Source organism: Branchiostoma lanceolatum, chromosome 2 (assembly GCF_035083965.1).
Source record: "Branchiostoma lanceolatum isolate klBraLanc5 chromosome 2, klBraLanc5.hap2, whole genome shotgun sequence".
In the NCBI taxonomy this organism is placed as follows: domain Eukaryota; kingdom Metazoa; phylum Chordata; class Leptocardii; order Amphioxiformes; family Branchiostomatidae; genus Branchiostoma; species Branchiostoma lanceolatum.
This window is the reverse complement of record NC_089723.1, coordinates 40089480-40102242: the sequence shown is the minus strand read 5'-3', so window position 1 is coordinate 40102242 and position 12763 is coordinate 40089480. Positions and strand designations below refer to the sequence as shown.

The 12763-nt window shown below is 48.0% G+C and overlaps 1 protein-coding gene across 1 annotated transcript in view; it reads right to left on the bottom strand.

Moving 5' to 3' along the window:
• LOC136427088 (multiple C2 and transmembrane domain-containing protein 1-like) overlaps nucleotides 1–11637 on the bottom strand; it is a 92625-nt gene extending 80988 nt beyond the window's left edge. Inside the window, exon 1 of the mRNA XM_066415807.1 lies at nucleotides 11299–11637. Coding sequence (XP_066271904.1) covers nucleotides 11299–11479 — 181 coding nt within the window. The 5' untranslated portion in view covers nucleotides 11480–11637. The remainder of the gene's footprint in view (nucleotides 1–11298) is intronic.
• Nucleotides 11638–12763: the final 1126 nt, after the last annotated feature.

Below are 12763 nucleotides of genomic sequence, written 5' to 3'. Positions count from 1 at the left end.
TGCATAATTTCTATCTATTGACATTCCTCTCTTCCTCAGTTACAAATGTCACATATTTGAATAGTCATATCATGGAACACAGCAGGTTTTTAAAATTGCCTCCTTAATTATAATCTGATTTGCATAATTATCATCCAATCATACAAAGCATCACATAAGCTATCTACATACCAAAAATCATGACCATCCATCAAGCCCATCTCGAGTTATATTATTTTCTCATTGATTATGTAAATGAGGTTCTCATTTGCATAGCTGATATCTATTAATATTTCTCTCTTCCTCAGTTACATATGTCACATGTTTGCGAGTCCTATCATGGAAATTGTAATTTGCTGATTTGCATAATAAGTATCCAATCATGTACATCATCGCTCAAGCTATGTACATGCAAAAAATCATGACCTTCCATCAAGCCCTTCTTGAGTTATTCCCTTTCAAAGTCTGAAGCAAAACCTACCCCTGCAGTTCCAAAAAAGTTGCTAGGGGGCCCAAGCCTATACCACTTACTCTCTGCCCAACGAGCTATCTACCACTTAAAAATCAGTTCCATAGCATGTCCACAACACGAGATATCATAACATGAAGTTCCGCTGCAGTACCGTAACAAGCCGATAGGGGGCCCAAAATCTAATCATTTTCAGGTTTCATCGAGACCTACCAACATACCAAATACCAAGACAATCCTTCCAAGAATTCTCGACTTATCGTGTTCACTAACAGACACACAGACATGCTCGGTATTCCCATGCTGTGGCACTGCATTAATGACTGTTCTTACTCATATAAGGCCGTGTATATCCAACTTTGGTCAAAATTTGTATGTTTCAGTCTTTTAATTGGTGTAAGGAGATATCTTTGTGGTTTGGTTTCACATGCTCCGAGTGGACTCTTCCAGGCTGGGAGTAGGTCAAAGTTGACGATTGTTTTCGTCTGTCAGCTGTTACGAGAGAACGAGCTGGTCAACTGTCTATTTTCTTTGCATGATTCTAAAGTAGACAGATGTGGCTTTCTGGTGCATAAGAATTTTTGGGGTTTGCAATTAAGGTGAATCCTTTTCTGAGCCCTTGTTTTAGTGCTTTAAAGCATTACTGCATGGGCAAGCCTATCTCTTGTATCTGCCCTACAGCTGGCTGATAGCCAATTTGTCCCTGGCAGCTGCAGTACATGTAACTGACGTGCCTCATGACCCCTCATGACCCCTCATGACCAACTTTGCCCCCAATCTACCCGTATCAATATCCCCGTCGCAACCAGAACGCATAGTAAAGCATACAATTGAACACATTTTTACACTTTTCTCGTTAATTATGCAAAACACTTCGCCCAAAATCTAATCATCTTGAGATTTGCCACATACACACCGACACATCCAACTACGACAACAAACCATCCAGGCGTTCTCGACTTATTCTGTTCACTAACAGACACACAGACAAGCACCGTCGCATAACCTTCTCGACGAAACCATTCGTCGCGAAGGTAATAACGTTACGAAAGCTTGATAAGTGTTTGAGACAATGTGGCATTAGGTATGCTGATGACATTGTTGCAATCGATCGAATGTTGAACAGTGGCCATTTGTGACCATATGATGTCCTTGGATAGCGTAAACGTTACAGGTGGTTGAGGAGGGCGTGGCTAGTGGATGGTAGACACGTACTGACGTTAACGTTACATCATACCTGTACACACTGTTTCCTGAGTATTCTGATCATGATACTTTACCATGTAGTTCCTGTTCCCTGTGTATGTCACACAGTATGAATAGAACGGTGTAGATATCAAATCTAAACGTGTTATATAGCACTGACTGTATAGTACTGTTAAGAAATTTGCCATACATTATACTGTGGTTATAACCGTTTTAACGTTACAATTGCTTTGCAATTGAATTTGAATTTACCAGTGCTCCTCGAAAATGGAAGGTTGGTGTCAATTTTCATATATTTCCCTGTCGTTTCTGTAAGATGATCCTGCTTTCCCGAGTATGACAGAGTAGCCTCTCACTACTGACTATCGGCATGGCCCCATGAGGCTGTTGTGATAGCTGGGTGTGGCATCACAGCAAAATAGCCTGAAGGAACGACACAATAGAAATAGATTCTGCCGGATAACAAAACGCTTGGCCTCAAGGCCTCTTCTATCTCTCATTGGGGCTAGGAGTTGGTATTGCAGAGACCAACCTGTCATAAGTTGCCGTTCTATAAATTTGATACCTGATAGTCGACTCATTTTGAAACAGTCAATCTGATAGCCGGGATGCCGGACCCGATCTAGAGATAGAACAAGAGAAGAAATATCAAATGTCCATTTTCGTCCTTCGTTTGTTCCTTCGTTCTTTTCATTTCACGCTAGCGGAGAGAGAAGCGTAATGGCGCGATTCCCCAGGTTCCACGTACCCCTATGTTCCGCCACCCCCTAACCGTAACCCTAACATAGGGGTGTCAGGACATAGGGGCGTCCCCGATTCCCAATACACACAATGCGTGCCTTGCCGGCATGCCATACATCCTCAGTGTTGATATTTTTCAAACGGTCCGTATTGTGATGTGGGACTTGAATTGTCGCAAACAAATGCAAAGCAGTAGGACTAAGGGGATGAAGACTGCCATCTCTGATTACCGTGTTTACGCAAATGTTTGATTTCAAGCCTTTAACAGCACATCCATCATGACTAAGCATACGGCACTTGTCACTATGTACGCTATGTATACAATCCGCGTGCCCATTTCAGGCATAATATAACGGGTAGATCCCAGTGCAGCATGTAACATTGCAAGGTTTGAGTACAGAAAATACAGCATATTCTCCATTTTTACGACACAGTTGTTGTTGTTGTTTTTTTTCAAAGGAAACTTCTCACTGCCTGAAATAATCCACATGTTGACAAAACAACAGGTGTCATTTTGGGGTTTGCTAAAAACGGCGACCAGAACAAATTTGATTTCAAAGTTAAAGAAATACTATGATCCTATATATATGGCCTTATCGGTGTAGTGTAGGTGATAGATAGGTATACGTATAAAAATGGTACCCCATAAAAGACACACAAAAGAAGGCCAACAACACGCCCCTTTGGGAGCGGCTCTGCTTGAGCTAAAGGTCGGACCGGCAGGGCAGGGCGTGTCTGGCCTTTGTTTGCCTGGTGTCGCATGGCGCGTTCTGTAGGACGTTTTGTGGCCAGTGATCAAGAAACAGGTGGTCGTGATTTTATCACCGTCTTCAGATGAATAAGTGTGTCGCACGGGAGTACTACATGTATAAGTACCAAGGTTTGCTATCGGCTACCTATCTTCCATGTATAAAAGACGATTTGCAAAGTATAGAACAGATGAACATTGCTTTCCGATCAGAATTCTGTGAGGTCTTTGAAAGTTTAGTTTCTTAACACAACCTGCTAATAAGCAGATGCCATTCTAGGCGATTGAACAGACTTGAAGAGGGCGTGTGTCTAGATGTCAAATCAGAGTCGTGAAGAGAAAACATTTCAGAAGTAAACGCTAAGAATGTTCCTCCCAGATTGACAGTCCGGTTGTGGTGTTGAAAACTTCAAGAAGAAAAGCAGAGAGCGCGGGGTGGTCAGAAGGGAGCAAATATTAGTTTAACCTACATGAACCAACTAGTCTCTACCAGACTAACTACGCCGGCTATAGGGAGAACATTGCCCTCTCTCCGTAGCCGACTCCCTTCATACAATTGACTCTATTTGGCCAATTTCTACTATCTTCCCAGCGACCCGCGTGGAGGCTGGTAGAGCCTATTATACTTGAACCCAGACATGCTGGAAGACCCTACGTTTAGCTAGCCTGACGAATCGCGCTCCTAGTGGCCGGCCGGTCCTGGTCAGTAACCTCCAGCCGAGAGCTTGTGTAGCATGCGTGATCTAGTGGCTAGCGACCCTGCCTTTGGACCAAGAAGGCGTGAGTCCCGACTGTGTCTCTCACCTGACATGCACGCTACTTGATCATGGAAAGTAGTCTTCTATTCCTTAGGACAGGGCGTTAAACTAGACAGTGGTCCACTTATCAGTGCTCACTTGTCGAAAAGTGCAAGGGGGGTTTCCCCGCTACAATGAAAATGTAAATACTGTATATATAGCGTGTCTTCTCTGTCACGACTGCTGTGGAAAAGTAGCTCATTTCCCCATTGATTTGATTTTGGTTCGAGATCACTTTCACCCCTGATCTCCTGGGAGATTGTCCTGTCCAGATTGAACCCTGTTTCCACTATCCAAGGTGCCCCGATGTAGAATCTTCCATGGGACACAGCTACGCTTTCACCCCCTATCGGGGCTGATTATGTGTTACCTTATCAAAAGTTTATTGGACCTTTTACTAGACAAGTTTGGTTCTTTCCTGGTGTTTAAATGAACAATTTCGAAATAAAATTCCACCGCTTTAGGAGAAAACTATCTACCTTAGACCCGTTGGAAGACCCCACCTCACAGACCTAACCCTGATCTCTTGGGATTTTGTCCTGGAGTGACCGCTGTACCCGGAGTGCCCCGATGAGGAATGTTTCCCGGGACACTCTAACGCTCTCACCCCCAATCGGAAAGCGATTGCCCCCCGGCCTGATAAACTCCGCTTATCTTATCAGGACCTTATTGAGCTGCTGAGTGCCGCGCGGTTACGCAGTTACGCGTCACGCCGGGTCATATTTCACGGCTGTCGGGCTGGCGCAGCGACACCATGCGGCTCGGCCGTGCACGACACACGGCATGGTGACAGGGAATAGGCACCTGTATACCTGAAGTCTCAATAAACATTCTGTTAGCTGTTTAGTCAAGTCTCCGTTGTTGTACTAGTAATTGAAGAAATTTTTCAGGTACAGGTACAGGTACATATCCTGACCTGAGCTTAAACCTCTGTACCGGTACCGGTAGCTCACCTGTTACGGTAGCCCTCCTCTCATTGGACCCGCGGCACGCTGGCGGCGTCGCTACGTCCTAAACTGGATTTCTGTTACCCTTGACTTTATAATGGGAATATCATTCAAAACGTACTTGTAAGTATGACCAAAACGACAACAAAACACACGAAGCTTAAAAAGATTCGTTTTTGTGGATGGGATTCGCTGAGTGCTTTGTCAATTCGATTGGCCGCAGCGACGCCGCCAGCGTGTCGCGGGTCCAGTGAGAGGGGGGCTTTAGGACGCAGCGTGCCGCCAGCGTGCCGCGGGTCCAGTGGGAGGGGGGCTTTAGGACGCAGCGACGCCGCCAGCGTGCCGCGGGTCCAGTGGGAGGGGGGCTTAGAACGCAGCGTGTCGCCAGCGTGCCGCGGGTCCAGTGAGGGGGGGGGGGGGGGGGCTTACCTGTACCCGATGGACTATGGTGGCGACAGGCCTTGTCTCCAGGTGACTGATCACAATAGAGGTGTATACTGTATACATATTTGTAATGATTAGATATTGCAAATGGTGCAATGTAGTGCTACAACGACTGAAAACTGCTGAGCACCGTTATACATAATCACGTAAACGAGTAACGTACGGTATTGTCAGTAAACAGACGCGTTTGTAAATTAGATATCTGAAAAAACTCTGTATAAATTGGGCCTTAGTGCCCCCCTCCTCAATCGATATCCTCATATAGGGTTAAACGGCCCATCAAACCGATGAGCGGTGGGTGTAGCCTGAATACCAGCCTTTTTAGCTTTCGTCCGCTCCCCGCGATCCGCTACCGGCCAAAAAGCGGACGAAAGCTAAAAAGGCTGGTACTCAGGCTACGCTGGCTGGGGACAACCCTGGAGATGTTATCACGGGCAAGAACTGTGTTGTTTGTAGAATTTGATGTGTTGAGTATCATTCTTGTTTTGAATGTGATTAAGTGGTACAGGCTACGACGGAGTAAACTTTGCAGTAACAGAGTTATAGTTTTTAGATGGATACTTCAGATAACATCTAATGCTTTGGTCCCATGATCCGGGGCCCGGCCGGGCTGTTTGTGAAAACGTAAAAAAATGTATATCAAGAAAATACACAATACTAGTATTTGGTTAGGAGTATTTCTTCCGTTTTGTTGTCTTTCATACAATATTTTTCATTCCCACTAGCTGCCCGGCCGGGCCCCGGATTGGAAGAGGGACCGAAGCATAAACCACCCAACACAGATAAATGCCATAAATGAGATGATGTAAGTTACAGGTAGCAGATGTTGTATGTGTGTGTTTATCATCGTACAAAAGTTCACTGCGTTGTATTGTCAACAGTGCCAACTAGTTGATTGCAAGACTGTACAAATGTAACGTTTGAATGTTCGAATTGAAACCAAAACCATTGTTATCATAAACTGTTCTCTGCAGTGACAGAGCTATGGTCTTTATTATCTCCATGAAAACTGGAGATATTGTTGGTTTTTTTTTTGTGTGTGTGTGTTACCGACGGTGTGATTGTGTTTTTGTGCGCATGTTGCAGGGTTCCCTGAGTGCCGACGGCGTGGTTGTGTGATTGTGTGCATGTTGCAGGGTTCCCTGAGTGCCGACGGCGTGGTTGTGTGATTGTGTGCATGTTGCAGGGTTCCCTGAGTGCCGACGGCGTGGTTGTGCGTTTGTGTGCATGTTTCCTGAGTGCCGACGGTGTGATTTCCGACCATCTGTCCTCGGGTCAGTCCGTCCTGCTGACAAAGAGCGATTCGATCGCGCCTCTCTCAGCTCCGCGCTGTCAATAATTGAGTTCCAGGAGAGGAATGAGTGTCTCCAGGGCGGTATGACGTTAGCGGGTCGGGCCGAGTATTTACCAATTCTCCAGTGACTTGCCCAAACAACCCGGGGGTCAAAAGCGCTAATCATTGCCACCCTCCTCCCCCCGTCCTCTTTGGGACTGGCAGAAAAATTCAATGCAATGCGCGCGCACACATCACTGTGCGTACACATGGTACGGTCTGATTGTGAAACAAAGGATCTTGATTGAGTGCCGCGCCATTTTATTACTTTGTCAATTCAAAATGGCAACAATTTTACAAACGTTTCTGTGATCCCAATCAGGATTGGGTGCGATAAGCTCCCATTACTACGCCGGGTGAGTTGGTTTCGGTCATTCATTAGGCCGCAGCAAGTACATTGTATGGGTGGCATCCTCTGCAGTTTACAAAACTTATACAAGAGGGTAAAAAATAAGAAGGGTAAAAGGAAACAACATGCCTACGTTTTCAAAATAGACATCATGAACGTTGTAAGAAGATCGTCACGAAATATATTCGCACATTCAGCAAGTCTTTTATTCCTACATTGAAGAAATGCACAGAGTGCGGCAGCTTATACTAGTGTGGTAGCCTATAATATCACTTACTGAGTTGGCAGCTACGCGCAAGGCTACGACACTAGTGCCACTTCTGTAAGTACACTCAAGGCTACCACACGACGTGTTTCCCCGTTTTCTGTATTTTCTTGCCATGTTGACCATCTCCTGAAGGGAATAATATTTCTTTTCTTTCTTAATTTCAAACTAGGCGAACATCAATGCACGCGCTGATGATGTCATCCATGAAGTTTACATGCTGCGGCCTGATTGGTCAATAATTCATCCCGAGAACCTTCTGTGATGTCAGGCGAGGAGAAACCAATTTGCCCCGTGGACAAACCGTCCCCTTCCCGGACCTGTACGGGCCAGCGTGACGGAAACGGGATGTCCCTGTAGCTCGATTGGTAGCTTCCTCATCATTGAGCTCCTGGTTCCAATTGATTGAGACCCGGGTTCGAATCCGGGGAAGGGTATCCTGGCTGGAGCTGCATTCGTCTTTCGGAAGGGACGTAAAATGGGGATCCCGTGATCGAGGAGGTGCCCCGAGCGCGTTAAAGGGCACAACAACAGCCTCATTACTCAGATGGGTACCTACTGGTTACTGGCTGTATTGATAAAACCCACCAACGTACAGCAGTCGTCATCTCCAAGCAGATCTGCGGGGGCAGGACAGTTGGAAGTTACCATTCATCACGGTTCTTGTTGGATGTCTGGAGAAGGTTGTCCGTTGCATCTGGCATCTTTTCCGTCACACATTTGGAAACTATAGACGGAATATCATCCTTATATACGCGAACGTGACCTTATACGACAAGTTCTAGATCTGTCTGTCGAAGAGTTTCCGTGAGCGAGACATGAGATCCTCCACCGCCTGGCTGGGGTAGAAATAAGTGTCATTCTTCAGAGTCTCGTGGATTCTGGCGGGTTTCTTGTACATTTTGTAGTAACAACTTTAAATACGATAGAAGTCATTGCGGTTTCGTTTGGCCTTTTGGTCAACGTTGAATCCGATATCGTTTCCAACACAACTAATAACTTTTTGGAAACTATGGACGAAATATCATCCTTATATACGCGATACACAGCCGAACGTGGTTGGTACAGAATAAGTTGTCAGATAATCGTGGATTCTGGCAGGTTCCTTGTGGTTGCTGCAGAACTAAGGAAAGCCGCCAGGGGGTCAAAAACAGTCGTCTTCCTAAGACCCACCCACATACCATCTCCATCCATCCAGAGATTCTTAAGTTATGGTGACCACAACTATCTGGAAACACACACAGACACACGCGGAAAGAATTCAAAACAATACGTCTATAATTCATGGAGGCAAAAGGCCTACTCGTAGAGCCAAGGCGGGTGCAGAAAGCCCCCCTCACACTGGACCCGCGGCACGCTGGCGGCGTCGCTGCGGCCGATCGAATTAGCAAAGCACTCAACGAATTTCATCGACAAAAAACGCTGAATCTTTTTAAACTTTGTGTGCTTTGTTGTCTTTTTGGTCATATTTGGACGTTTTGAATGATATTCCCATTATAAAGTCAATGGTAACACAAATCCAGTTTAGGACGCAGCGCCGCCGCCAGCGTGCCGCGGGTGAGAGGGGGGCTTTAGACCCATTCATCAGACTAGAATCGTGGATTCCGGCGGTTTCCGCCTGCACGCGCCGAATCCGCGGCTGCCAATACTCGGCGCATGACTTATGGCGCGAAGATGATGAGGTCTTTTGTGGACCTGGTCCGGGGAGTGCCTACAGGGTCCGAAATTGGGGGCCGCTAATGATCGCAAGCTGCCGCGCGCGCGGTGGGGCGGGGAGGGACCGGGGTGTACCTACAGGATCCTACAGGGTCCGGAATTGGGGGCGCTAATGATCGCAAGCTGCCGCGCGCGCGCCCGTGCGTAGAGGGGTAACCTCCGTTAAGACGGGTTACATACATACACAAAAAGCAGTCTGTTTGAGAGATCACTAGTGCAGCACCCCCAGGTACGCACAGTTTAATAAATAGCAGTGTGTTAAGCCAAAAATAATTACTCAAGCAACTGGATAAGATTTTGAAACAGTCAGACGTTTCAGACAGTATCCACTGTCTTTCGTCAGTGACTAACGATAGGACTGAGAACACCAGCTGAGAACACCAGCAGTGTGTTAAACTGGAGCACGGTGGGTTGGAGATCTGTTTTGACATATCCTTTCAGGGTGGCGGAATTATGTACCCTGGCGGAATTATGTCACTACATGTTATTGAGGTGCTAGTTTTTTTATTCAGCAGTCTTTTAAGGGAAGATTACAGGATCTTACAGTACTAGAGGCCAGCACTGTGGAGCAAACTCTCTGCTGAACAGAGACAACTCGCCATAATAACGGCCTTTAAAAACGAACTGTAGTATGTTATATCTATTGTTAGTTGACCTAGATTGCTAGTTGTGCATGTTTTAGTTTATTAGTATTTTTGTGTCCAGGGACCCCTGAAAAACAGGCCACCTGAGTTGTGATATCTCCCTGGGAAAATTAATAAATGAAATCAAATTAAATCTTAAGTACAGCCAGTAGGCACCCATCTGAGTAATGAGGCTGTTGTAGTGCCTTTTAACGTGCTCGAGGCACCCCCTCAAAGAAGGAACCCCGAGATTACGTCCCTTCCAAAAGACGAATGCAGCTCCAACCAGGATGCTCTTCCCCGGAATCGAACCTGACTCTCCCAGTTAGCAACTAATTTGAACCAGGAGCTCAACCATGAGGCTGCTGTCAGCTGAGCTACAGGGACACCCCTCTTTTCCCCCTTAGAACCACCAGGAACAGTAAACGTTTCTAATCGCTGTCAAGGGAGGTTAGCACCAATGGGTGGTCTTACACGTGCGTGCAGGTGGCTTACTGAGTCGTTACAACTGTAGAACGGCCATTGTTTGTTTGTTTGTTTGTTTGTTTGTGTGTTTGTATATTTGTTGGAACCTTTATTTGTTCACGAGAAGCCCGAATCAACCCGCAGGCCGCTTGTCATTGGGGTAATGAGGGAAGAGGTAAGGGACAGACAAAATATAACAACAAAATGACTTACTACAAGTCCTGATATCAACGCAGAGTGGTACCCACACACATACAGGGTGCGTTATACGGGTATGGTAAGTCGGTACTACCCTTGTCCGTAAGCCATTTTCCACTAACATGGGGTCATGAGGGAAGAAGTAAGGGTCATGCATAACACAACAACGATCAATGAACAACAACGATACAGCGGACAAGTTCTAATAGTAATATTACCGTACAGTGGTATGCACACACATACACCGCGCGTTAAACACGTATTATAAGTAAGTACCTCCCTTGCCCTCCACAGTGCCCGAGAGTCGATGAAGTGTGAATAAACGAGTGAAGAGCGTCCCGGCGGATAATAAGCGTCGCCCCGCCGTACTCACCCCCCGAGTCCCGGCGGATAATAAGCGTCACCCCGCCGTACTCACCCCCCGAGTCCCGGCGGATAATAAGCGTCGCCCCGCCGTACTCACCCCCCGAGTCCCGGCGGATAATGAGCGTCGCCCCGCCGTACTCACCCCCCGAGTCCCGGCGGATAATAAGCGTCGCCCCGCCGTACTCACCCCCCGAGTCCCGGCGGATAATAAGCGTCACCCCGCCGTACTCACCCCCCGAGTCCCGGCGGATAATAAGCGTCGCCCCGCCGTACTCACCCCCCGAGTCCCGGCGGATAATAAGCGTCGCCCCGCCGTACTCACCCCCCGAGTCCCGGCGGATAATGAGCGTCGCCCCGCCGTACTCACCCCCCGAGTCCCGGCGGATAATAAGCGTCGCCCCGCCGTACTCACCCCCCGAGTCCCGGCGGATAATAAGCGTCGCCCCGCCGTACTCACCCCCCGAGTCCCGGCGGATAATAAGCGTCACCCCGCCGTACTCACCCCCCGAGTCCCGGCGGATAATAAGCGTCGCCCCGCCGTACTCACCCCCCGAGTCCCGGCGGATAATGAGCGTCGCCCCGCCGTACTCACCCCCCCCCCCCCCCCCCCCCGAGTCCCGGCGGATGATAAGCGTCGCCCCGCCGTACTCACCTTCCGAGTCCTGGTGGACCAGATGCGAACTCATGTCCCTCTCTATGCCCGTGGGGACGCAGCACGGGCCCACCGTGCCGCTCAGCAGCAGCCGCCGGCACAGACGCTGCTTCCCCCGCAGCTTCACCTTGGCAGGGCTCGGGGATGTCGCCGAGGGGCCCTCTTCGCTGGCTTCCTGCATCTGGCGGCACACAAACCCCCTATCCTGGGCCAGGCTGCCGGCGCTACCATCACCACGACGGGACGGAGAGGAACAGACGCGCGCTGGTGTTGCTAAGCCCTCTGCAGCCTCCACAATTACGCGCCAACTCCATCACTGGAACACCAATCCCCGCTCAGCTGAGCAGCCCGGCAGGCGGCATGGATGGCGGGACAGCAGGAGGAGTGCGTATCAGCACGCATCGCCTTCATGCACACACAGTAAGCTGGCTAGACGGGTGCACATCACCGCGGACTGCAGCGGTGATGTTTGTTCCGTGTTGGCTGGGCTTACGGGAAGCTACTCCACACGCAGTCACCAATGCTGAAGGCTCGGTGGAGGAGATATCAGTCCAGTATCGATCCGAACGGAACCTAGCGGGCCGTATCGTACTGCAGCTCAGTGGGCACTTTACTCACTCTTAACATGAGGAACAAGAAACTGCTTTTAGCAGAAGTTGACTAAGCAACAATTAGATAATGGTGGGGATGAAATGGCGGTAGAAGCTAGTTGGTTAATGACTGCAAGTGCACAGTCTGCTCGGTGGCCGCACTGGTAGAGTTTGGTTGCGCATGTGGAACCACACAGCTGGGCAGAGTGGCAATCGATCGAGTTCAAGTTCACACTCTTAACCAGAGGAAAAACAAACACGAGACCGTTTCGGCGACGTCTTTTTGCATAGCTGTGAATCATGAATGATTTATTGCTATATACAGTCGGAACTGCCCCAGAAGACCACTCACTCAGGGGACCGATAAAATCTGGTCTATTTTATCAAGGTGGTCACTATGGATAGAATTCTTAATGTTTGTGTCAAAATGGGAAAAATTCACAACGGCCAGGTGGTCCTTATGCTGAGATGTTCACTTGTACAGGTTTGACTGTATATCAATGGCCAGGTGGTCTTTGTGTAGAGATCGTCACTTAGGCAGGTTTGTGAGTATATCAATGGCCAGGTGGTCCTTATGTAGAGGTGGTCACTTGTACAGGTTTGACTGTATATCAATGGCCAGGTGGTCTTTGTGTAGAGATCGTCACTTGTACAGGTTTGTGTGTATCTTCCGTCAATGCTAAAGCTAACAGATGACAGCAAAGATACTCTTTATTGCTACGCTAGGTTTTCCATTCTAAACCCCTTTAAGCTGCGATTGTTATCTCCAAAAATAGCGGCCAGTCGATGGTAGGAAATCAGAAAATAGTCTTGTTGAAAATCGGCACTGTGCCCAGACGACATTGACCGCTGAGTACGGCGTGACATTCATTATT